General features: G+C 33.3%; 1 protein-coding gene across 4 annotated transcripts in view; it reads right to left on the bottom strand.

Annotated features, from left to right (window-relative positions):
* The window catches only part of LOC110096047, a 73,083-nt gene that overhangs the window by 17,544 nt on the left and 27,569 nt on the right, over positions 1-27,970 (bottom strand). For all 4 annotated transcript variants that reach the window (XM_020821809.2, XM_020821814.2, XM_020821811.2 and 1 more), the window contains exons 7-13: positions 19,750-19,834; positions 19,386-19,598; positions 19,232-19,291; positions 8,045-8,127; positions 4,649-4,935; positions 4,477-4,568; positions 4,239-4,368 (exon numbers count right to left, since the gene is read on the bottom strand). In XM_020821809.2, the coding sequence (XP_020677468.1) occupies positions 4,239-4,368; positions 4,477-4,568; positions 4,649-4,935; positions 8,045-8,127; positions 19,232-19,291; positions 19,386-19,598; positions 19,750-19,834 (950 nt within the window). The remainder of the gene's footprint in view (positions 1-4,238; positions 4,369-4,476; positions 4,569-4,648; positions 4,936-8,044; positions 8,128-19,231; positions 19,292-19,385; positions 19,599-19,749; positions 19,835-27,970) is intronic.

Raw genomic sequence — 27,970 nt, 5'->3', positions numbered from 1 at the left:
CCAAATAGTTTTTAGGACTTAACTTTAGCAATATTTAATAAATCGGGATTTATAAAATTTAATGAATCCTACTTGTTGCCAAATAGCCACTAAAAAAGTGAAATCTTACATGTCGTTGAAACGAATCTCATTGATACAGAGTTGTGCTCACTCCCACCTTCGTCACCTTTGAGCACGGCTTCAATGCACTCCTCTCCACCTCTCGATCACCTTCTCTAAAAGTCATTTCCTCGCATGGCTTTAAGGGGACAAATTCACCCTAGACGCCAAACCCTTCGCCTCTTCGATGAGAATGAACCGACATAGTTATGTTCTTCTCGCATAACAACGGGACCTTCTCGCAAACGATCCATGGTCGACAAGGCCACAGTCCCCCTCCCCCTCCTAGTCTCTTCTTGCCTCCCTCTCATAATTCTCTATTGGTTTAAAGTGTTGAATCCCTCCTTTTATCTCTCATAACACTTAATGACGAAATGTGAACAATCCCTCCACCTTCCTTGCAACTCCACGCGACGGAATCGACGCCCTTTATCTCATCGCGACACCGGCTCCTTCGCCCCTTCATCTTCCTCGTCTCCAACTGATGGAGCCTACTACATCACCAAGTGACGGAATGAGCTTCATTCTCCTCGCGATTCTAAATGATGAAATGATGTAGGCAAGGGGGGGTTGATGTGCTTGCTGCTGGTTCCTGTTGGTCGGGTTCATTCCCACCAGTTTTGGCCTCTTCGATTCCTATGCCTGCCCGGTCCCCCCCCCCCCCCCCCCCCCCCTCCCCCCCCCCCCCTCTCTATTTTGGCCTCTTTGGTTCCTCTGCCTGCCCGGTTCCTTCCCCATGGCGTTGTCTGATTGGTTGTTGTGTCCTGCTGGCCCTTCGGATGCTACTCCATTCGACTGATGTTGGCCTTTCTCTCCCCTTTGCTGATTGGATAGTATGGGCGGCTGTTTGGCTCCCTTTCCTCTCTTATATATAGTGGCTGTTTTGAGGCATTTTAAGAGCATATTTTGGTAATAATTTTTTTGGAAAGAAAACTTGAGGGTTTTTAGATAGCTTGTGAGCTATGTATCCCCTTCTCTTCTCCTCCCTATGACCTCGTCTCAGGCTTCTTACCTACTTCCCTCTACAAGTTTCCACTCCACTTGTATCTTTCTTCTCAAGCTTTTAAAGGTGTTGGTTAGCCGGTTTGGTAGCATTTGCCGAAGGAGTTTTGTGGTGGACGTTGGCTCAAAGTTGCTGTGGTGGACCTCTGATTTGCATGTCTTTAAGCACTTATTATCTTACCTACTATTTCGATGTACGTGCGGTGACTACTAGCTGGTTGTTCTGAGGAGAGTTTGTTTTATTTTTATTTTAGTTTCGTTTTTGTCTAACTTTGGTTTGTTTGGTGTTGGCTTTCTAAATTTTGAATCGAGAAAAGTTCTATTAGCCATTGTGTTCTCCGTTTTGGTTTTTCTATCTAATTGATTGAATAAAATTTGGTATTAGAGACTAGGTTTTTTTGTGTCTTTTTTTTTTGAGTCTTTTTTTTTTAAGTCTTGAAGAAAAAATGAAAAATCATAATGTAATCAAGTCTGAAGTTAGAGAAAGTAAATCAGGTGATTTAAAAGAAACTATTCCTAAGAGCCAATGGATCCCTCCTCAAGGAAGTTATTCATACTCGATACAAATCGAATTTCTCAATATTCAAGAACAACTGCAATTATGTGTCGAGAGATGAGTCTAAGAAGCATTCACTTCTAGCCGAGTTTAATCGAGAAAAAGAGATAATTGAAAAGAAGTACACTATTTTGATTCAAGAAGAAATGTCGGATCTCTAAAATTCTGAAGTCAACTCATCAGGAGATGAGATTTTTCTACCGGAGGAGAATCCAATGTAGGCAAAGGGGGCGGTTGATGTGCTGGCTGCTGGTTCCTATTGGTCGGGTTCATTCCCCCCTGTTTTGGCCTCTTCGGTTCCTCTGCCTGCTTGGTTCCTTCCCCTTAGCACTGTACGTTCGGTTGTTGTGTCCAATTGGCCCTTCGAGTGCTGCTCCATTTGGCTGCTTGTTCACCTTTTCTCTCCCCTTTGCTGATTGGATAGTATGGACGACTATTTGGGGTGTTTGGCTCCCTCTCCTCTGCTATATATAGTGGCTTATTTGAGACTTTGGAGAGTATGTTTTGTGAGAGAATATTTGGAATATAAAAACCTAAGGGTTTTTAGATAGTTTGCAAGCTATGTCCCCCTTTCTTTTCTCATATCTTTGACTTCGTCTCGGGCTTCTTACTTACTTCTCTCCGCAAGTGTCCACCCCATTTTTATCTTTCTTTTCAATCAATATAAAAGTTTTTTTAAGTGTTTTATGTTCTAAAATTATGACTTGTAAGCTTTTTATTATTAGGGTTTGTGTCTTATTTTATGTTTGTCATGTGAATCGTATGAGTTGTATGTGTTGACCTTCTAATATAAAAGTTGTGTTGTGTCATTGTAAGGTGTTTTAACCTTTTTATTTCAAGTTGTAAGGTGTCGTTGTGATGTGTTGTTCTTTTATTTTGTTTATTATTAGGGTTTGTGTCTTATTTCTTATTTAATTTTGTTAATTTTGAAAGGAAGACAATAGTTTGTTTGCAATTTTAGGTTTTTCCAAATTTTTTATTGCATCATGAAACAAACTCCTTCGCTCTCTTCATCTGCTTCGTCCACTTCATCCTTACGTAGCTTTGATGCTCATCGATTTGGTGAGTTCAGAATATTACACATGAGAATGTGGCTCTCGGGGAATCCCATCGCACCAACAATAAAGCCTCCACAAAATAATTCTAAATGTAATAACTAGTTTGACTAGTCATTGATGCCTTTTTTATAGATTTTTTTAGAACATTTAAAGGAAACTCTAGAACTTTGTCATGGGACTTCTCTTCTTACAAATAAATGATATAAAGATATGAAAATATTGAAGAGATAATGAAGGAGTTAGTACTTCTATTGCTATATTACATCGCGGCTTTTATTGAAGAAAATCAAAATGTTCATCAAATCAAAGGTCCTTATTTACTCTATTTGGTGATCTCTTCATCTCTTAGTCACTAGAATATTCTGCATATTACTTTACCTTGTATAATCTATAGAAGAAATTGTGATCTTATATTTGTTAAGTGATAAACTTAGGTCAACAGTCAGCACCAAAGTCTTGAAAAACTTTGAAAGCTTTTGCTTTATACCTATTAGTGTTAGATTTTGGAAGACTTGAAGAAGCTTTAAATGTAAATCTTGATTGTGTTTGGTACTTTTGCCATAGAAAGAAGTGGGTGATGAATCAAGAAAGAAAGCATAAATATTTCTCCACCTACTAGAAAGAGTGGAAGAGAAAAGTTAGTGGAATCCTAAATAAGGGTGTGCTTGGGCGTAAATGTAAGTTGGTTATATGCTGAACCACGTAAAATATCAGTGTCCATGTAATCTGTAGTTTAGCTCTTTCATTCTTGCACAGCTACTTAATAATTTTATATAATTAAATGTTCATGTCATAATTAATTTGTTAACTTCTGTTATGCTCATATGATCGAGTAAATCTAATTCCTAGTGCTCAAACTTATTATACTCACTATCCCTTATATGTTGTCATTATATTTGTATGGATATTTGTTTTGGGTATCCTTGGTATCTGATAATCTAATTAAATCACAATTTATGTTGTTGAATTGATCTATTTATAACATATATTATGAATCAAAACATAAATAAGGACCATATCTCACCATAATCCAGCTTCTCTAAAAATCTATCATTTAAGCGTATATATTACATAATGCATGCTTTATCATGCCAATGCCTCAGAAAAAAAAAAAAACCAAAAGCATCAAGATATTAGGCTACGTTTGAATTTTGGGACTAACGAGTAAAAATGAAGATCAGTATGAAAATATCAAATAAATTGTTATGAATCTTTAATCAAGTAGAGTCACCAGTTCAATTTAATCATTTTCACCAGTCCAAACACAGACTTAAGCAAACTTTCACAACAATGTGGCATAATCCATCTTGAAATCACAAGAATTTTGCAAAAGGACAGACCTCACACAAATTCAATGGGAGAAATGCAAGAGGTCCTCGGATGAAAGACAACTATGAAATCTGACAAAGAAAGCAAAGCTACATAGAAGTTGGGAATATTAACTTTCAATCAATGAAGTGCCAACCAAAATAAAATGAAAAACCTAAAAAAGAAAAAGTAAAAATTTACATGAAGTTACCAACCAGTTATGTCTCGAAACCCTTGGCACCAAAATTGCAGAAGCAAGAGTATTCTTCTAATGTCACCCACACAAGCCTTGATTATGTGCCCAAGAAGGCTGTGGGATACATGAAGCTTCTCAAAAGCACAAACCTATAGAGACAATATGAAAATCAACTTCTTGACTCCGATTAGAATATTTAAGTTTCAAATTACATATATGACTTGCTTAACATTATCGAAACCTCAGATATCAATTACCATGGATGCATGGTTAAGTAGTTCATTGTATGATGGAGCTTTGAAGTCTAAGACCGCTCGATCCAGGAGATTAGGTAAGACAGGCTGCTTGGCTACACAGTGCAGAAATTTATGAACTAAAAAATGTCAATCACAAGTGTTATGACCATATTGAAGTTTGATTAACACTCACTATTGCTTGTTAGTATGATGGGCCTTTTCGTTGTTTCTGCAAGTTTCAATATAGTAGAAATAAAGCCATGATCCTCATCAAAAACAACATCCACTTCCTCAAATAGAAAGAGTGTTTTATTTGCAATGTGAAAATGTGAACTCTTCTCTGAAACATTCTCTGTACTGAATAAGCTTGAATCCATGTTAATTGAATCGGCTGCAAATCCATTTTCTGCAATAACAGGCATACACGATTGCAAATCCTGAATATCCTTACTTTGTTGATTTGTTTGATCCTCTGCTAGCCTGAAAGATGAAATATGAGAATCTCAAATAAGCCCTGGAACAAGAAAGAAAACTCAAATAAGAGCTGTAAGAAATCTCGCATACACAGCCCCGACAATAAATCCATGTACACAACTTGGATCAAGAAAGAATACTCAAATAATCCACAAGAACAATAACATTCCTCTGATAATCAATAGTCAATCAATCAATGATCCAAATACAAGCAATAAATCCCAATTTATAAAAAAACATATGATCATAGTTTGCAATGATAAATTGAAATTTCGAGCTCCTAAGAAATTTCATATAAAACGCAAGACTGAGAGAAGGTGAGGAGGAAGAATAAGAATATCGGATTGTTCATTTCATTTTGTATGCCCAAACAGCTCCCAAGCGAGGCTATTTATATACAATACATGACCATAAACTAACTATTTAATCTTCCACCCTATTAATTACCTAATGACTAACAAATACTCATTAATATATTCCGATCATATCCTTATTTACACCTAAAAAGCCAATCTTACCCTCAAGTTTGAACTGAATAAAAAAAGAAGCTACGGAAGACAATATAGATCCAAGTGAGGAATCAATGTCAAATCTTTAGGTTAGGGCACGTAGGTGCAAATGTTAATGAAACTGCAAAAGATGGGTAGCCATCAAGCCATACTTCCAGTAAAAAATTTACAATGGCATTTGAAGTGATAACCATTCTTATAGTTATTCCTTTTCGTCATGAAATCGTTATAATGTGATTGGAGTTGTCTTGTTCAGGCATGGAGAAAGTGAAGACAATATAAACTCAAGTGATGGAACAAGAGAGGATGTGAGGATCGCCAGTTGAATCAAGGAGTTCAAGCAATTCTTGGGATTGTGGATTGAACTGTTGAAATATTCAAGTATTGTTAGCACCCGTGATTTGCTTCTATATGGCTCCATTAGGGTTTCTCTATTATAGGATCATTGGTTCCATTGATTACTTGCAATCTACGAATTCAATTATTGCTTATGTTATGCAATCTCTAGGGATTTGATAATTTTTTTATTTATCTTATAATTTTTTATAAACAAATTGAGACAAGATTTGATGCTTATAAGTTCCTTAATTGTTCTTAATTTGTATTGTGATTAAATGATATCAAGTATGATATAATTTCTTTTAGTCTTCTCCAGAAGCAATCAAAAAGATTTTCGAGCAAAGTTATCTCTTTATAAAAAACATGAGGTACCATTTTTTATTTGAAGTTTTTTTTTTTCTCTTCCTCTATAATTTCTAATACTTTATTTGATTGTCTGACCAAGTTTTGATAAATTTAGTACAATCTGATTTTTGACTGGGGAATGATTATCAAACAAACATTTAGTTTTCATGCGTATGAATTTTTCTATATTATTTCAAATAGACAACCACTAAATTATCAAGTATACCGGAATTTCATGTTTCTAGCTTTTATTTAAAGACATGAGTAGTTATCTAAATTAAGGATTTGTGAACTGTAAATATGACTAGTGATCTTGATTTTTAAGCATCTCATCCTAAATCTATTTCGGGAAACCTAGACCGTAGAACATTTTTGTATCAAGAGAAAACTTAAACCCTTTGAGAAAAAGGATTCATGTAGCCGACCCCACGTAGTTGGATAAAGGCTTGATGTTGATGTTGTTGTTGTTGTAGAGAACTTAAACCTTTCTAATCCAACCCAAGAGGTAAACAGATGAAATCATAAGAGTGGAAACAGCCAAATCCGAACCTGATCTGCTTGCAGCCTACATATGACCATGCTGCTAGAAAGAGCAATAATTTATCATTCATCAGGTTAAGAGTTCAAAACTACACGAGTCAAGCACCAAAGAATTAGTTTAAAATTTCTTTAAAAAACAATAGATTGCTGATACGCCTTCGGTTTCACAAATTAGGGATTGCCCTAATTTTCCTTCAAGGATGAAATTTCTCCACCAAATCAAAGTTAACCCAAAACAAGAAGGATGAGGGGAAGAACAAAAGAGCTTTGCACCGCAAGGGTCTGGATCAGCCGGTCCATCAATTGCCTGTCAAAATCATCTCTTAAACATTCATGTCGTACCAAGATAAAATTAGTAGCTGAAACAAAAATTCACAACATTATAAATAGGCATATAAAAGGGTATAAAATATAAATGAAGGCAGTCAAACATTACTTTCTTCCCTAAAAGGCAGAGCAAGTCATTGTCTGAACAAGATGACTTTCCAGAAAGAAAAATTGTCATAAATGCTGCTTTTAGAATCGTTATAAATGTAAATCATTATCGGATAAATAAGTAGAATTAAAGCTTTAATGAAGAAAGTAAAATCAAGAGCAAAATAGCTCAATTAAACCAACAGATTAAGGATCCAGTTGGGACAATTTTGTGTCACTTTGCCTTTCACATTGCCACCATTTTGGCATTCACCTAACAGCTTTCAAATACATTTTAGAAAATTTTGCCATCTAGAACTACTTTGCATGATAGATCTCATCATCCTACATTCTAGTTGTGCAGATGAGTACCATAGTTTCTCGTTGAGAAAATATCCAAAATGATCTCTTGACACTTTATGAATGATCAAAATATTCCCAACTATATTAAAAGATCATTTTAATCCCTCAAGTCTTTAAATTCCTCTTTAAAGAGTTGAGTGATCAAAATAGTCCTTTAATATAGTTGGGGGGTATTTTGGTCTTTTCTAAAGAGTCAAATGATCATTTTGGCCATTTTCTCATTCCTCGATTTATGATCTTCATCTTAGAAATTACATAATTACTATAAACAGAAGCTTTTCCTACAACAATACCACAATTGACTTCATAGATAGTTACAGTCATCCCAAATAAATCCTAAAGTTTTGTAGCCATCAAGTATCAGATTTCACAAATGAAGCCACATGACCTAAAATCAAATGCATTATATCAAGCCACACAACCTAGACATAGCCAGACTGCACACTGTAGTAAAAAACAATATTCTAAATGATCAGTCAGTAATGTTATGGCAAACAAACAAATTATTAGATGCCAATATGAGAAAGTTTTTATATTTATCAAACAAATGAAGAGCTACAAAATCAAAATATTCAAGGCAGAAAAAAAAAAACTTAAAGGCCAACCAGTGGGTAAGTCCAAGTGAATCCACTCCTTCGCCAAATGTTTGCCTCATGAATGCACCATTTCTCAGGCTGGATGCATTTACCTGTCCAAATAATTCAAATACAGAATGTCACCAAAAGAAACAAAGAAGGAAAAAAGAATAGTTTGCAAGATTACGATCAGCTTTTATAACCCAACAGTACAGGGAAAAGGCTATTTAAACAACCTTGATGAGAGTGATGCAATCCACATTATAGAAGATTAACATTGCTCTCTAGAAAGCTCAACACTTAAAATATTACTTGCACAAGAGCACTTGGAATGGTTTTACAAAGCACCAATCAATTCTCTTCCCGACTCATGCATCACATTGGACTGTTTCAACAACCTTCGAGAGCAAAATCAGGCAAACAGCAAATGGACTTCTCATATGTTTCCAACTATAATCATAGATATTCACATTGTTCTTACCAGGGCTCTCCTAATTGGAAATGTAGTGGGTTGGAACTTACATCATTCGTGCACCCATCCATCATCACAATTAGCATAATGCCAGCAGGATCAGCTTTATGAATACTCCTCCCATTCTTTTCAGTGTTGCATAAATGTCAACTCTAGTTTAGGCAAAGCTTCGATCTCAATTTTTTGCGATATTACCTGTGGTTCTATGGTCTAGTCATTTTCCTCCTATCTGATCTGTAACTCCTTCAGTAATACTAATACTCAAAATTTGATGTAAAAAGTTAAGACTTTTATACACCAAATTTTCACTTCACAAAAATGATTAAACTTTTTTTAAATAATTCGATATTTTATTAAATACAAGTATATTTATTTATATAAATCAATTTTAAATTAAATTATAAAACATAATGTTTTATTAGAGCAACTGTTCATTGAATTAAGTACTGAAGCATTCAAGTAAAATTCCAATTCTTCCACTTAGCTAAACATGAATTAGCAATAAGAGAAAAGGAAGAGTTCTAATTAGTTTTAAGTAATGCTAAGCAATTAGATAAATTATATGTTACTATGTTCAAAATGATGTGCGCTATTTGTGTCATATATAAACAATAACAAGCGGCCAAAAAACCACAGTGCACGTTATTGCATTTTTTATGTTTTAAATTTAAAATAAATAGTTTTTTTTATATTTATTACTTTATTACAAATTTTATTAATTAATAGTTCCTTAAATATTGAAACGGCAAGCAATCCAACTGGGAAGGCGATTCAGGTGGGGCTTTAATGATATCAGGAATGCGATCTAGGCTCAACTTTGAAGATCTTGGGAAGGCGGTCCAGGCTTGGCTTCAACGACCGCATAATCTCTCCCACTCGTATCGCATTCGAGCACTCGAGAAGGCAATCCATGCAACTTTGTCAATCTTAAGAATGCAATCCAACTACAGTTTGAGGTGGATTCAAGCATTTGGCGGCTCATAAGCTGCACCCTCTACACTCATACAAGAAGAACCAATACCCATGTTCCTAAGGCAAGCATTCCCTTACAATTCCAACCAAATTTCTTGATTGTGAAGGTATGTGCAAGAGACTACATACTTATTTATGAACATAAGCCCCTCAGTCACATCCAAAGCAATCGGCATTACCTATAACAAATTCTTCAGCCCGTAGTTCATTGACTCAATTGATGGGCGTTACTTTGGTTGTTTAAAATGGCCATTATTTTGAGTGATTGAGGTGTTGATTAATTAAACTAAAGCATTAATTTGGTTGTTTCTATTATCATGATGGTTTATTTTTCAATTTAATAGTATTTTATATTAATAGATATTTTTATTTATTATTATTTAATATTGTGTGTGAAGTTTAAAATAGCCCACACCACATCATCCATTATGCCTTATAGTTCCATAGGGAACTATGGAGCCATAGTGCATCATTCATCATTAATAAGTATGTGTTGGGTTATTACACTATAATAGGTGGTGTGAATCAAGGTTTAAAAGGTTTAAAATTATGCAATTGGGTACTGATGTGTTTTTCATTTGTGATATGTGGCGTAAGCCTCAAGGTGTTTTGAAGTGTAAGCCTAAAAATTATAAAAAAAAAAAAAAAAAAAAAATTAGTAAAGTGAAAATAAATGTTAAAAATATTTTTTATATAATACTCAAATAATATGTTAAAGGATAATATATTAATTTTCTATTGAACTAAGAAGTAACAAATTAACATACATATGAAACAAAAAATTATAAAAGATGTAAAGTAACAAGTGATAAATTGCATGAAATAGAATTAAAATTCAAATATTATAAAAGTAAAACAATATAAAATATAGAAATTGCATAAAAGTATCATATAATATAACTTCAGATTACTTCTTTCTCAGTGCCCTACTCATCCATATTTAATTTCTAAAGAAAATTGAAATAGTTACAAGTTAAAAATCATCTACATTATCAGCATTGAGGGGGTCTTTAGTTGAATCGTCATAACAAATTGGCTTCTCCACTGCCTCATCCTATGGAGTTTAATATCTTTCAATCTATTTTTTCATCATTTCTTTCAGTCATCTTCCACTTTCATAAATATATGTCATCAATAAAAATATGATATTAATACTCAAAAAATTTTAGAGGAAAAAGTGGTGGTGGTTGCAACGAAGGCAGCAGGCTGGAGGTTGAGGCAATTGAGAGGACGTTGCTAAGGTTGAGGGGTGTGTTGACGTATTTTTCATGTTGACTCGACTCAAATTGAGTCAAATCGAACCCGATCAGGTTCGATTGAGCCCGATCAATTCAAATTAGCCCCATTGGCACCGATTCGAGTTTAATTTCATCAAATTAACTCGATTGAGAAAAATCAAACTTAAATCGCGCAAATCGATTCAAATTGAGTCTGATTTGGGCTCAATTTCAGCCTAATTGGTTCAAAATCAGCCCAATCAATTTTTCAAATCAATTCAAATCCTTCCCCAAATAAGGAAATCAAATTGACAGCTCTGATTTCATTGAAATTCCACGGTTTTCGTTATCCTGATGATTCAGTCACGTGATCTGAATGTCATGGTGCATATATGGGTGGCTTTAGTGGGATCAAGCAATAGAGATTACGTTTTGGTGTATAGAGAAAGTCGAGAGAGAAGAGCATGGGCTTTTTTAGTTTGATCTTATGCTCCTACGTGCATCCCCAAGCCAGAGAGATAGGGAGCATTTGATCTTGGTCTTCCTACGTATCCTAGCAAAACAGAAAGGGAGGGGTTGGTCTGCCTGTTGCTTGTGATCCGAGAGAGCGGGAGAAAGGGAGAGGGAGAGCCTTCGTGTCTTGCTCTTTTTCTTGCGTGTTTCTGGCCAAGTCGAGCAAGGAGAGCAACTGGGAGATCCTTCGTGCGTGCCTGGCAGCCTAACCGAGCAGGATTCTTCAAGTGTTCTTATCTGGGCCGGATTGAGTGGCTTACGACAACCTAGGAGTATCCATTTGTGCGCCTAGGTATCTGAGACAAAACCGAGTGGTTTCGTGCATCTTATTTGAGCGAATCAAGCGACGGGAAGCTCGATACCTGCTCGTGGCTGAGTCAGGTGCCCAATCTTCCTCCTACAGCTAAATCTTTCAAACCAAGAGTAAAAGAAGCCTCTTGTGCACGTATCCGGGCCGAATCAAGCAGGAAAGTCGAGCATTTGCAGCTGGGTTTCCTTTTGTGCGTGTGCTAGAGTCGAACTGAGCCAAAATAGAGAAGCTAGGAGTTCCATTTCTGCTTCCTATTATTAGTGACTAGGGAAACTAAGGTTAGAAGGCTATTGTAGCCTCTCATTTCCAACCAAAAGGACTCTCGGAGCTTCTTCTTCCTCTTCCTTTTCCTTCAATGTCGGCAATCTCGTGACAATAGAATCAACTTCCGGAGCGATTTGGACAGCAACCTCCTTCCTTCATCTCGCTTTTTGCAAGGCGAGAGCATTCCATTAGCGTCTTGACTTGACCCAGCAAGGTAAAATCTCTCAAACTTAGAAAAAATTAGGTCTATCGGCTAATGAATGTGCGTATGACGCCCCCAAGCCTTAAGAACCTAGAAAACCCTTGCATTTAATTTTCAAACCCGAAATAAACCCCCTATTTGCTGTCCACTCCACAAAATAGTGGAAATTCGGTGATTTACACTTGATTGCTCTCATGTGAGAGCTCGAGGAGGATGTTGCCACTCGTAGGGTTTTTAAATTGGGTATCCTGCACCTCCAAATGCATAAAATAGCATCATATTGCATTCCAACATCGTCACCTACAATCAAACCCTAGGTTGGGGTATTATTTGATGTCGAATCAAATGTTGAGGTGTAGATTCTTTCTAAATGTTGCATACTATGTTCTTTCTCCTAAAATTATGTGTTATGACAAAATTGGCACACAAGTATGGGATCTTGCCTTTGTTGGAGTTTGTTGATTTTTCATGGCTTTGGTGAATACTCAAAATGCATTTGATTGGGTTTTAAATATTTAGCACACTCGTTATAGGATTTCACATGAATCCCCATTGGTTCGTGTTGCAAATTCTAGGGCTAGTAAAACTATTGAAATTTATTTTGAGTTTTTTATAAAGCTCGTGGAGATGACAAGAAATGACCGCTTGTTCTAACATAAAAAATCTCTAAAATTGGAGACTCACACTCATGTATCCGATGCACCAAATCATGTCAAAATTAATTGAAAATCTCTTTAAAGCCTTATATGTGTGTTTCCTATTTTATTATGAATCAAAACACACACATTTTGTGGGACGTTTGTTAACTTGTTGTTTGCCTAAGTTTGCAAATTCACTAGCATGTTCATTAAATTCCTAAATACTTGCAAAGCAAAGGTAGAGTGTTATATGGCTTTCAAAGGGCTATGGATCATACCCCCCACCATAGACTAAAATTATCTAAGCATGAATAATGCAATTTGAAAGTTGATTGGTTAAGGGCAGTGACAAGTAGCTTAAGCATGTGATGAAACTCCTAAAATGATAAACCATCTCATGCATACTCCTATATTTCTCTTAAATCATGACAAAATTAAACTTTAGAATCTATTTAGAGGCATTTAAGCAATCTCTCCTAATCTAAAATGAGCCCAAAAAGCTCTCAAAATAAAATAGGGAGTTCCCTTTCAAATACTTTTGTCCCTCATGCATGACATTTGGAGCCCCCCTCAAGGCTTCAAACGTTTTATTGTATGAATCTTAGCACCCCTTAGGAGCCACCATCAACCTTAGATAAATCCTACGATTGTCCTAAATCAAGTTGAATAAAACTCAATTTGACTTGATTTATCATTTGCTCCTTTGCTTGGTGTTCTTTTAAACTCACATAGAGGTTCCCAAGTGACCTCTAAAGAGCCCAAAAGAGTCCTATCAAATCTAGGGAAAAATCCTATATTCGCTTGATTTGTTTGTTCAAACATAAAATCAACAAACAATCATCATTCCTACTTTCATGTGTGATGATTTAAATTCTCAAAAGAACTTTAAAAATATCATTGCATGAAGCTCTTGAACTTGAGATCAAACCTTAGATCTTCTGTCTCATTTGTTAAGTACAAAATTAACAAACGACCTTTTAAGTGTCAGGCAATTCTGTGTTTATTGTTGTCATATAAATTGCTTCTAATCCTCTTTCTATTTTGCAGACTTAAATCTTTTACATTTTAAAATATATTTGTTAGACTTAGAATGTATGTTTAGCCCTATGGAATACAGTTACTGGAGAGGTGGATCAGAAGGATGAATCTACCATAGGTGAAGCCCAATACCACCTAAAAGCCAAAGCTTGAAGACCCTGCAGGCTGATTCTATAAAAATTTGACTAAGTTGTATTATGAAAAAAAAAACTCAACTGCCAATAATAGTTATAAAAATTTGGCCATTATTACTTTTCAGTTTGAATTAATTGAATGCATATAATCATATTTTGATTGTTTACTGAGTGTGGAATATAAATGCATGTTTTTCCTAGATTTCTTCATTTTCTTTTGCTTGGGGGTAGTCTGAACTTTTGTTATGTGGTAGGCTATTAGGGTAAACACAAATTTTCTACTAATTAACATGTAAACAATCTAAAATCAATCATAAGATAACCATATTTTCTATATATATATATATATATATATATATATATAATTCATTCTAATGAGCTAAGTTTTCAAATAAAATGATCATGTATAGACAGTGTGTCACATGTAGAAAACCTCCACTTAAGGATCAACTAACAAAAATTTGCATTTTAGTGAGTCAACATATGCATACCTACATGGTCAGACATCTTGACCTAAAAGTCAAATTGTAAGTCCTATCTTCTAAATTAAAACAATCTTTCCTACTATTCATAGGAATTGAGACTGGACTGCATGATTTTAAAAGATGTTAAGTGGGTTTAGCTGGTAGCTCTTTCCAGAGCAGAGTTGCAAATCCAGAAGTCGGGCCAGCTTATGTCTCACGTGAGGTGTAGGTATGTAAGTTCCTTGCACTGCGTTAGACTTAAGTTCAAGGCACTACCCCTGGGTAGCCCTCACCTTAGCTATAGGATTTGAGTCTGTTGTTGACTTCCAGTCACTTCATAAGCACTCATATTTTGAGCATTTTCTTCAAACTGTGTTATTGGAATATAATTCCCAACATTCTAAATCAAATTGGCCAGCTTGAACAAAAATTTAATTTTAAAATGTAAAGCTCAATATAGAATTGTTTAAGTACCTTTAAGTTTCCTCAAAATCAATTACTCCTACATTTTATTCATTTGACTTCCATTCCAAAATCTGATTTAAAGTTGATCTCACTATCCTTGAAATTCTTAAAGACCAAATCTTTAAATAAGAATTTCTCAAACTTCAAAAAATGAAAATATTAGCCAATATTTTTTATAACTCTAAAAAAACCACTAGTTTAATCAAAAATATTTAATATGCTTAAGATGTAATTAAATATAAAAGTTTGCCCCTATAGGGCATCTGTATCCCAAAATAAAATAAACCATATTCAATTAAATATGAAACAGGAGAAAATCTCAGTTAAAAATTAAAATTGTGAGTTTTGTTATTGAGACCATAGTGAAATAATATTTTTGTCCTTCGAGATAATATATATGTCATGCTCGATAACAAAATATCCCAATCTATTGAGGATGGTAAAATTCCTTCAACAGGGTCGGTGCATAAAAGCGTGATTTATTTGGGGCTTTAGTTTAGGAATTTAAGTTTTAATAAATATATATATATATATAAGGTGAGGTATACGCCTCATGCCAGCGAGGTGAGGTTGGCCTCAACCAAGCTTAGGTGTAAATCTAATAAAAAAAGCTTGAGGCATAAACCTCGAGCTATTTTTCATTGGGGATGTTACAATTAGTACCTTATGATGGATAAAGACCTAGACATACATACAAGATATATTTTAAGATTAAAATAAGAAATTTCATGTTAAGAAATAAATGAATATTTTGAAAAGAATAGTCTCGTATTGATATCTATAAGCTTGACTAACATATCATAGACTATAATGAAACATTGAAAAAATCTTTTAAAATTTTCTTTAAAAAGATAAATTCAATAATTATTATATCATGGTGGTGCACTAGATTCGTCTATTATTATAACTTTAAACTCTTCTTTATAGATCATGATTAGCATACCACAGTGTTTCTTTTCCTTAAATGTTTGAATAGTATTAGAGTTTCATCTTGTTGAGCTTCATAGCTCACCAAATATTACACTGGTTGCTATTTCAGATAAAGAAAAAATAAATTTAGCCTAAGTTAAGATCAAGTTTTGAATCAACCACCATATATTTTGATATAAGATATTTGCATCTGATGAAAGTTTGATGTTATGAAAACTCTTTAATTGAATGAATAAAAATTTTGAAATGCTTCTGTTCAATTGACTTGTGTTAATCTTTGAATCTCTGTGAGTTAGGAATCATATGATACATCTTAATCATGTCATTCAAGCAATTGAGTTGAATGACAAAATTCAAATTTTCTTTAAAAAGATAAATTCACTGTTTGTTATATTACATTCCTATTCAAGCAAATTCACTTACTAATTATTACAAGTGGTGCACTACATTAGTCTATGATTATAATTTTAAATTCTTATTTACAGATCATAATTAGCATACCATAGTGTTTCTTGTTCTTAGATATTTGAATCTTGTACTAGAGTTTCATCTTGTTGAGCTTTATAAGTCACCAAATATTACTCTAATTACTATTTTAGATGAATATAAGAATATAAAAACAAATTTAGCCAAAGTGAGGACCAATTTTTGAATCAACTACCCTATATTTTGAAGTAGGATAAAACAAATTTTAAGTATTTGCATATGATGAAAGTTTGATATTATTAAAACTCTTTAATTGAATTAATAAAAACTTTCAAATGCTTTTGCTCAACTGATTTGTGTTAATCATTGAATCTCTGCGAGTTGGGGATTGTATAATACATTTTAATTGTTGTTCAATTAATTGAGTTTATCACTTACCTATTCTAGTGGGTAGAGTTCTAAATGGGTGTTGGTGATAAATGCAAAAAGCAGAATCACACCCACTTCAGTTACGCCTTACATTTGACTGATAGTTTTCATCATGGGGTGTGACACCTTTAGTGGGACTTCCACCTCAATTTGATTACTTTTTATTTGGATAATTGACCCATTTTTGATGTTGTAATGAGAGTTATGAGATCTCTTATTCCTTCACCTTCCTTGTGATTTCTCTATTTTTCCCTGCAATTTTAACTTATTTGTCATCTCTCCACAATAGGATTCACAACCCCTACTCACTCCTTATGATCTTTGTTTGGGTTCTGGAGAGTTGAGGCGTATATGTTCTGTGAGTCATTGGCTATTCTACCGATGTTGCTCCGTAAACCCTTGTTATGCCGTAAACCCTTGTTAGGCGCTCAATTAGTATGAGGGTTCTCAAATACTAGTCTATTTTTTTAATAGTAATTTGAATGACATGTTGTGATTATAATAATGGGGGTCTCACGCATGTAACAACATCATATTCTAATTCTACTAAATTTCTACTTTGATGGAATGAATTTTTTGGCTGAATGAAATTCCTTGTGGCCTTTTCCTAGTGCATTGGAGATTAAAAATATCAAAGAGAATTTATCTAATTGTACTAGTGTAAAGACTAAAATCTTATATTTGGTAATCTCTTATCTTTTTTACTCTCATTCCATAGTTTTAGTAAATAGTTTGATTGTGTTGCATTTTAAATATTTTTCTCTTAATTGTCGAATAATTAATGAATTGTTCACAAGTTTTGATGAATTATGCTATCTTTTTAAAATACCATGCATTATGTTTTGTAGCTCAAGAGATTGTTGCAACATATTATTCTATACAAAATTAACAAATCTAGCATGATGCTAACAAGTTAGAAATATTAAAAAAAATCCTAGTATTACTCAAACTTTAATTGATCAAATTTGACGCAATATCAAGAACTATCAATCAATATTATGTATTCTTCTCTTTTTTCATCTCCTCTTTAAAAATTTACATCCAACATATTATTTACAAGACTCAAGTTCTCATACTAATCTTAACCTATTATTAGAGATGACATAATATTCATTATTGATGATGGATGACAAATATATTTTATAAAATGGTACAAAAAGTTTAGAGGTGTTATGACTCATTAATTTCTCTATACAAAGTGCAACAATTATGGCAAAATTTGTATGCCAAATATAAACAATTCATCAGAATCGAATATCTCCAAGCCAATGTATTGATGTTGAACTTATTTAACAAAACTTTAGGCTTTGTTAAGTTTCTCACTATTTAGTTCTCATTGTTGGATGTAATCATATTTTATTCTAAGATTTCTCATTCCTTCAGCTTCCTTGCAATTTCTCGACTCCAATAATCTATCATTTCGACTCTAGTTACCTATCATTTCGGCTTACTTACGATTTCTTTGTTATGGGATTCGTGAATCATTCGGCTTGCTTTTTGCGATCTTCTTTGCTACAAGTTTTCTTCCTCTAGTTCCTAAAAATTTGGTATATAGTTTTTATAAGATTCCTTGGCTACCCAATTAAAGCAATTATAGAATCCCTTTTGGTTCGCTTAATTTAGATAATGTTATCAACTCCTGTTCTATCTTTTGAATAGTAAACTAAGGCAAGTTTTGTGATCATAAATATATGGACCATGACACATGTAAGAAATACCTATTTGGATTCTATTTGATTTCTACTTTGATTAAATGAATTTCTAGTGGGTCATTCCTTCAAGCCTCCTTATAGTGCAATGGGTGATTGATGATTCTCCAAAGCTAACATATTATATTAACATGAGGCTAAATTTTCTATTCGGCAATCTCTTATCTTTACTATTATTTTCTAATTTCTAGTTATTGATCCAATCATGTGATTAAATTTTATTCAATTTGGTACTACTACAATCTGACTTCTAAATGAAGCCTAAATTTCCAATCAAACATAAGATGTTTCACACTTTCTAATTTCAATGCAATATTTCCAATAGACAGCTATTAAATTATCATCCATACATTTTTTAATTATTTTTGTTTACATTGTGTGCACGTTTTTGTGCAACTTATCATATAGATCTGTCATAGAAAATCCTAGACCATAAAACATAATGCATCAGTATCCCGTTCACATTAGTTTGATCAACCCCCTTGGTGAATCTTTTGACCTTCATTGGCATGCCCAAAGCACCAAGCATATCTTCTACAACTCTATAGGTGTTTCTCCCACATCTCTGAATGATTTATCATCCAAATAGCTAATTTATTTCAATTGCAATTGTTGAGTGGATTCCCATACATATGCAAACCTGACCTTTAGTTTACAATTCAGTTAAAACCCTTATTATTTACTATGCTCCTTTATAAGACTTCTTTTCTTCCATCCCTTCCCAAATCGGCTCCTTTTCACTGATTGTTATAGACAGTAAAAAACAAGCATTATCCACTTTGCTAAAAAACCAACTAGCTAAAGGATCAAAGGAATGAAAATTTATTCAGCAAAATAAAAGGGCTCCTCCATCCTATCAGTTAAAGTCATTATCAGCCTAATACAAGATGATATGCCCAAAATAAGTTCATTACTTCATTGTGGACAATAAAAAGGCATATTCCACATCATTGTCTTCAGAAAAAGTATTTAAATAACGTTCTTTTAAGGAAAAAAATAAAGAGTTGATCAAATTAAAGAAGCATCTCGAGTACCTCTATTACTTTAAACCCTTGCTCCCTGGCACAAGCATATATGGCAGCAGATTTCCCACTCTGCGAATATAGTACAACTTTCAGTAATAGCTAATGGGTTTCACAAAAATTTGAATCATTTCTCACCCAACAAAATCCAAAAGCAGTTACATACTCCAATTGGCCCTGTAATCAGCAGCACATTTTTTGGCGAGTCCCCATAATCTAGTTCATCCATATCAGACTCATGGTCATAAGAACTATCTTCACTATCTTCAATAGTGCGGTGATTTCTATGATTTCCATTTAGAATGTTCTGTACAACTCTTTCTTGCCAAGATTTCAGCCATTCACTAAGGAGCTTCACAGATTCTACATTTCCACAAACCTGGAGACCAATATAAAAAGTCAACATAGAAAAGATGAAATATAGTTTTCAATATGAAGGATGCCAAACAAGAGAACCATGCAAGCAGAAAACGAGGTGAACATTAAAACCTATCATAAATTTCATGGAAAAAAATTTACAGGTGGCCGACCTCTAGAGAAATTTCAGGCCGGTACTTCTCAGTCCATAAGCTGCAATCCGTGCAACAAATACTGCGTTTAGAGTATGATGCCAACCTAGGTAAAAGGAGGAAAAAAAACATTTGAGGATGAAAAATAATAATAAGGAATCAAACCAACGATAGCCAATGATAAAGAAAGATAACAATCTAGGTAACCATCATCATGTATTACAAAATGCAGATAAAAAATTTGAACTATATTAAGGGACCATATGAGAATAGCAAAGGACAATAAAAAATTGTAAAGTGTTGAATAACCTTGCCAAAAGAAAAGGCCAGAAAATAAAAATATATTATTTATTGCCAGCATTTTCCTATATATATAACTAAACAATGCAACTACCAAAAAAAAAGGAAACTGAGAAGTGAATATCCTCAATTAAGAGGATATAGAACATTATAAATATGCACCTTCAAATTTAGTACTAGCACTTTACAATTTAGTTATTTTCCTACAATAATACTCGCTCTCAAGCTGGAGTGTATCTATCCATAAGTTATAGCTTATTGTAAAGATTGAAATAAATGAAGAGAATATAGAGCTTGGTGAGGATAACAACTAAATGTTCTCCACCAGCATAAGGAGTCATAATTGTGGGCTCCAAAAATTCACACTCCGGCTTCTCTGCGCTTCTTTATTAACGGGGAGAGTTTTAACGGATTTAGGTTTCGGCGTAAACTTTTAGAAGGAAGATTAGAACTTAGACAAGACACTACCCAGAAATTTCGCCCTCATTTTACGAGGACTTTATGATCTGAGTTTTGGTTTCTTATAGGGTATGATCTGAGTTCTGGTTTCTTATAGACACAAACATCTATGGTTAATTACTCTTCTCAATAACGAGAGAGAACTTTCAATTAAGACTAGTCATTTAAATAGGTCGCAATTACCTAGCTTATAATAGCAACAATGGTTTGAATTTGACTTTGGGTTTTGGAGTTTATGACTTGAAATTGATCACCGTATACTTAAAGTCGGTGATGAGCAAATGATGACGGGATGGATCAAGATCACATGGTTTTGTAATCTAGGGTTATCATGGTCCCTAATCTACTCAGTCAAAGGAGATAGTCGACCCAACCTGACAGAAGTAACCTTGTCGACAACCATGGGTTGCTTCGTCCAATGAAGCCTTATAGACTAGTGATGGATGTTTGTCAAAGGTGATGAGTTTAAGTCAACCTAAGATAGTAGAGAACTCTATATCATATTAAGCGTACCTTATAATTCATTACTTAAAGGGCTTTTAACCATTAGAGAACATATGAGATTTGGTCGTGATCGCAATAGTGGTGCCATTTTGCAGCAAAATCACCCGGTCAGAGGACACCTATTACATTCCTGCCGGCAAGAAATCAATTGATAATGAATTATAGTAATACATTCAACAAAACATCTGCTCTTTGTGAGATGAATTTATTCTTCAATTAATCATCCTCTCCAAACTGTTGCGAAGTATGGATGGATTTTAATTTTTAGTTTTTGGCGATGGATTTCATTTTTAAGAGTTTAAATTCTTAGTAGGATTTGAGTTTAAGTTTTGACTAAATGACTTAAGAATTTTGAGGGCATTTTTGAAAATTAAATAGTTCTCCGGTTAAAATTTCTTATCGACATGATTATATAGTTCAATTGCGATAATATCATGTTTACCTAAGCTCCATTAAACATTCATGTGAAAGTTTAGCCAAAATTTTTAAAATACTAATATTGATGTTCAGTATATAGTATAAACTTCAAAGGAAATAAAGGTTAATGCTAAATATAATTTTATGTTGTTTTATAATGGCAAGTTTGATTCATTTATGATTTCAAGGTTGTAAGTTTTATAGTTATGCAATTTAATTGTTATTTAATTGCATAACTTATGGAGCCTCATAGCTCACCAGTTATTTTTTACTAGCTATTGTTACAAGGAAAGAAAAGAAAAAACTGGAAGCAGAATAGGTTCAAGTTTATTTCACTTTATGTTCTTATGTTTAGAAATATTTGTAAGTCTACATTGGAGGTATGTAAACTATTCAGTGTTTTTCTCTTTTGGATTCTCCTAGTGGCTTTGTACATATTTATGTGATGAAAGTTGAATTAATTAGATGCTTCCGTGTATTTGGTAATGTATTTGTGGGTGATTGTTTCATTCAACTAGGACATTGATGAGAAATGGTAAAAGTAAATAATGAATTTTATATTCATTTCAGTGGCACTCCAATTTACTGTTAAGGGGTATCATGGGGTATTATAAAAGTGGTATCAGAGTAAACATTTAACGTTTTGAGAATTTAATTACGAAAGTTTAAGCAAATTTAATTATCTAAGAGAATAATTTTGGATCTAATGGAATTATTACAGAGCCTAGGAGAGTAGTGTTTCTAAGTTAAGAATAAGTCTAACTTTTGATTATGATTGAACCTATTAAGATGTGAATATTATTATAAATATATAATTCTTAATGTAATGCATTGCAGATATAATAGTTAAAAGAATACCTGAAGGGACTGATGGTCAGTCATCTCAACTTGATAAGTTGATAAGGCATCTAAAGGTCCTGAACATGTTGCACCAGTAGAAGGCAGTTCACCCAGTGTGAATAATGTATCAGTAAGATCTGATTCTACTAATGTAATCTCAAGGAATTTGATGCAAATGCAGATGATGGAAAAAATGCAGTTTATGGAGGGATCTACAACACCTAGTCTCCACCTGTAATTGCACTAGTCACTCCTACAACTCTTGGTAGCAGTGCAAATGCAGAGGCAGATGATCCTGTTAGCACAGAAGTGGATAAACATTTAAAACTCTTCCAGAGTTTAAACCACTATTGTTTAAAGGAGTCGATGCCAGAAGTGCTGAAGATTGGATTGTAAGGATTGAGAAAATTTTGAATGGAATGAAATGTCCTGAGAACCAACGGGTATCTCTTACTATTTTTATGTTGGAAGGAGAGGCAGTAAAATGGTAGAGAGTTCAACATCTGGAAAAATTTGGTGGTAGAGCAGAGGATCAGATTACTTAGTAGGAATTTGAGCAAATTTTCAGGAAATGGTATGTTCCTTCATCAACAAGGCAGGTAATGCATGAAAATTTTATCAACCTAAAAGAGCCAAGATTGTTATTTAGTATGAAGCAGAAATTATATCTCTATTGATGTATGTTGCACAGCTTATCAATACTCCTACTGAGAAAGTGTTATATATTTTTAAAGGGTCTGAGGGTTTCATTGAGACGGTCTTTAATTCCACTTCACATAAATTGGTTGAAAGTGCTAAACTAATGGCAAATGATATACAGGCGGACAAATAGAAATGGGAGACTAATGGTACAAAGAGAAAAAATGATCATAAGAGTGGATCATCAAAAAGACAAAAATTCCATCAAAATCAACAACAACAATCTATAAGAGTCCCTGCAATATCAGTTTGTACAAATTGTGGAAAGTCTCATCCATAAAGATATCTTGTGAACTCCGAAAAATATTATTTGTGTGGAGAATCATGACATATCAAGAGAAATTGTTCTAAGAATGTTCTAGGAGGCAGATAATATATCATATTTTATAAAATATGACTAAATTTTTTTTATTGAAAGAAACATTTAATAAGATTTTTTAGAAAAAATTATCATTATTTAAAAATTATATTTAATAAATATTTAATTAAAAATAACTAAAATACCCTTACATTTAGCATCATTAACTCCAACATATCGGATATTAAGACAAACAATATCTCATTTTAAGGAGTTGAGGGATCAAATTAGAACCTCGAAATAGTTGGGGACTATTTTGATCCCTCACAAAGAGTCGAGAGACCATTTTAGTCCTTCTCTCATATAAATATGTGGAGGAAAAATGTGTTTCGAGCCACTAGGCAGTAGAGGGATAAATAGAGGTGTATTTGTAGAAGAAGAACCAAAAGCGAAAGAAGGGTAGGCCTCAAGAAAAACAACATCGATCAACACATAATTTTCCCACAAAAGTTATTCTTTTTTAAGTAGAAGAATAACACAAAAAGATGCACCAAATAGCACGATGAGAGAGTTCATCATTATTTAAATGAAAGGAATAGACAAAATATAAACATCAAAAGATGTGAAGTGTTAAGTGAAAAAGTTTTATGGGCATAAACTATAGAGAATGGAGTAGCACCGTTTAGATAAGTAGAGGGCACATGATTGATTAAGTGAATTGAGTAAGGATAATATCCCAAAAAATTGATGAGGAACATGCAAGTGAAATATTAAGGTGCAAGCAATATCAAGAAGATGGTGAAGCTTATGCTCAACTACCACATGTTCCTACGATGTATATAAACATTAGGATAGAAGTATAATGACATACTAGACTTAAAAATAGCAAAGAGAAGATTGCATAAAATCAAGGCATTATCCATCTGTTTGATTTGAATTGAAAATTATAATTTTATTTATTGATAGAATAGTTTGAATATAAATAAGACCTCTGATCAACAATTCAACAAGTAAGAAAATGACACTAATATGCCCAACAATGGAGACAAAAAAAAACAAGATGATTAGTTACAAGACTTGTTTTCCATATTTAAGAGTGAACCAAGTCAAATTGGGCACTACTGCATGAGAACAAGGGCAAGGGAAAGCACACATTATGATATTTGTCAATCGCATAAAATTTTGACACAAAGGATGGCATTTCAGTTAAGCTTCAAAGATGCTTAGGAAGATGATGATCGAGACAATAACCCCAGTGATCCAAGGAAAATAAATTGGCCAATAAAATGGGCAATATTGAGGTAATAAATATTACCAATTTCAACACTTCCAAGAATCATCTTCTACATGTTAAGATTATAAAATACAAGTAAGAAAAAATGATATAGAGCTATATAGATTTATAGTTAGATAATGTATTTTAAAAAAAGATTGATAGAAAACTATGAGACATATAAAACATTTTCTTAAGTTAAGGAGAAAAGATGGGCATATTGTAAAACCAGAAAAATGTCGTTTTAGACCTTGCACGCGTTTCAAAGTGCCGAGATGAGTTTTAAGTGAAAAATTCAAGGTTAACGGAACTCAACGAAAATAATTTTATAAAATTCTACGCAAAATTTGGACCGAATTGATATATAAAACTTATATTTAATTTCTCTTAATTTGAGAGATAAAAATTTCCGAAGTCTAATAATACCCAAAATACCCTTAGTCAATACTAAAGAAAATATATGTTAAGTGAGGGTAAAATGGTCTATTGCAAAATCCCTAAGCAACCGAAGCTTTAAGGGACCAAATTCTATTCGGTCCCTCATTCGATTTGTGCGGCCTAACGTGAGGCCGAAGGGAGAAGGGGCAGACGCAAGGCTCGGACGGCATCTTCGGTGGAGGCTTCGGCGACGGTTTCCAGTGGCAGAACTTGGGAGAAATTGAAGAGGGAGATTCAAGGAGCACTAAGGTACATTTCTAAACCTAGAAATCCCTAACTTTCCCTTCAATTTTTGAGATGAAAAAGTTAGGGTTCAGTTTCCTCACAAAATATTATTTTTCTAATTTTTAATTAAAATAAATCCAAAAATTAGTTTTCCAAAATATTAATTTGATGAATGAGAAGTTTTAGCATACAAAATTAAGCATTTTAATGAAAATAAGTTTTCCAAAATTAGGGTTTTAGGTTAAATCCCAAAATAGAAATCATTTAAATTAAACTAGGAGTAGGGTAAAGAGGTTAATTTGGTTGAAATAGGTAATTACAAGTTTTTGAAAACCGGACCGGACAACAAACCGGAATAAGGAGAGGTTCACGGTTCAACCTGTTCGACCGGTCTAACCGGGGTCGAACCGGATAACGTAATAAATAATGAGTATTATTTAAATTTAATACAATTAACATAAAAATAATGTTATCATTCAAAGTATGAGATAAAAATTTAAATTAAAAAAAAAACTATGAAACATAAAAACTTATATAATTAAGTAAAATAATTATTTTAAAATCTCACATAAAAGTAAAAAAAAATTAAATCTCATAATTATAAGAATTTTACACTCATAGAAATCATGATAATTTTAATTTGAATATTTTTCCAAATTTTTAAATTTAATTTATAATATAACCATATAATTTAATATATAACTATAAATTATGTTAACATATTTAGATCATAAATTAAATTCTAACAATAAGTTTATAAATTTAATATAATTATTCTTATTTTATTATATGATTAAATATTATTTACATGTTTATGAATATAATTAATTACAAATGTTTATTTTAATAAATTTTATATACTAAAATCATTTAATAAATAATAAAATTATTAATGATAAATTATTTTAATTATGTATAAATAAATAAATTTTTATTGTTAACTAATTAAATAATATCACTCACATAAAAATAATTAATTTTAAAAAATCTATTTAAAAATAGTTTTATAACCCATTATATATGTCTATGAAACTCATATTCTCATTTGCGTCAAAGACTGCCGTTAACAGAAATTGGTTGCTAATCAAAACATGGATATTTATTTTTAAGTATATACCATGCTACCTAGATTTTATAAAGAATTGCAGTCTATGAAAATGTTTCCGGTAAAGTCAGTATTTGCACATTGATATGTTAAATTCCTGTATCTTATTAGAGAAAACATAGCATGGGTACTTAAGATTGAGTAGCAGAGACGATGGGACAGATCTGTCTGGACATTAGATGGATATGATAATTATAGATCCGGTACAATCAGTAGAGAGACACTGTGAGCCTGCTTTAGCTAGCTACATGATATGTATAATGAGTAAACTGAGTCCTTTTCGTTTAATATTCGACATAGCAATAGGTTAGCCTAATTGTCATATTCGACGGATTATTCTAAGAAATATCTTCAGTGAAATTGAATTAGGGCTCAAACTGTTTACGATCAAATATAATAGTAGAGTCTTTAGGGCAATTTAATATTATAGCCGTATTCTGGATTTTTGAACAAAGGCAACAAGGAAGGCGTCTAATAGCCGAGAATACGGCCAAATCCCCTAAAGTACTATTGAAGGCTGGTGTAAGATAATAATAGGATAACTATTAAATAAATTAATTGATAAGCATAGCACATACGTTCAAAGGACATGGCGACATTTGAGATACACTATAGGTATATTCATTCTGCTTCGAGGCATTTATATATTACCAGTATCATCAATACTCGTGATAGACTAAGGCAGGAATTCGTAAGTCAAGCAAAAGCCATGACCTCAATTAGGATGGTAGGAGGATTTAGTTACGATTCAAACAGAAAAGCACTCTTATGAGGATTAAGACTGAATCGAGAAGACCCGATCGATGAGTCTTAAGGGTGTGTGATGGTTATGGTAGCGAGTACAGTGAGATGACTATACGGACACGAAGACCGTTTTATTCGTGTGTTCATTGTGAAATATATTTACTTATACTGCGAAAAGAGTCTCATGGACTATCTAACGTCGAAAAAACTATATCTGTGGTAGTCACTGGCAAGAAAGTTGTAGTTGATGACAGAAGTAAATGACACTAAAGGGTATGTCTATGTGCAAGCGGCATGTCTGATGAATAATAGTAAGAAAGTGCTAGGAACGTCAGATAAGTACGGAGTTTACGTTTTCATGGTCGAATTCATTGCTTAAACTTATTCACCTATCTGACGGCTTAAGACAAATAAAGTTAAATATTTAGTCGAAGTTCATCGTTTAGTTATAGGATTTTTGAGATGGTTAAAGTAAAAGTAGTCGCCAATCACAGCTCTGCCGTATTATGGCATGAGACAATACTCCCAGTGAATGTCGTTATACACGATGAGAATATGTGTAATAAGAATTACGAGAAAGAATGAGAATTATAGGATATACCTGGAATCGTCTAGTAAAGTGTTAAATACCGCTATTTGAATTATACATTCCTGTCTCATCGAAATTGACCGTGATATGTCCGGACGGTACTTTGAATAAATTATATACACGTGTAAGATGTAGAGATGACTAATATGAGATTACAGACATAATATTCCCCAGTTTCTAAAGAAAGTCACTTTCTAGTTGTGGAGGAGGACAGAATGGTTGAACGAGCAATGATGAGAACCGTGCCTATCATAACTGTGGATTACGAACTTTCAGAATACTCCGAAAGGCTCAGTCAATAATGCGCAGTTAACTTTAAAATACATATAGAATAAATTATCTTGTGTATGC

Source organism: Dendrobium catenatum, unplaced genomic scaffold, assembly GCF_001605985.2.
Source record: "Dendrobium catenatum unplaced genomic scaffold, ASM160598v2 fragScaff_scaffold_91, whole genome shotgun sequence".
Lineage (NCBI taxonomy): Eukaryota > Viridiplantae > Streptophyta > Magnoliopsida > Asparagales > Orchidaceae > Dendrobium > Dendrobium catenatum.
The sequence above is the reverse complement of the archived record's forward strand: the minus strand, read 5'-3'. Positions and strand labels throughout refer to the sequence as shown.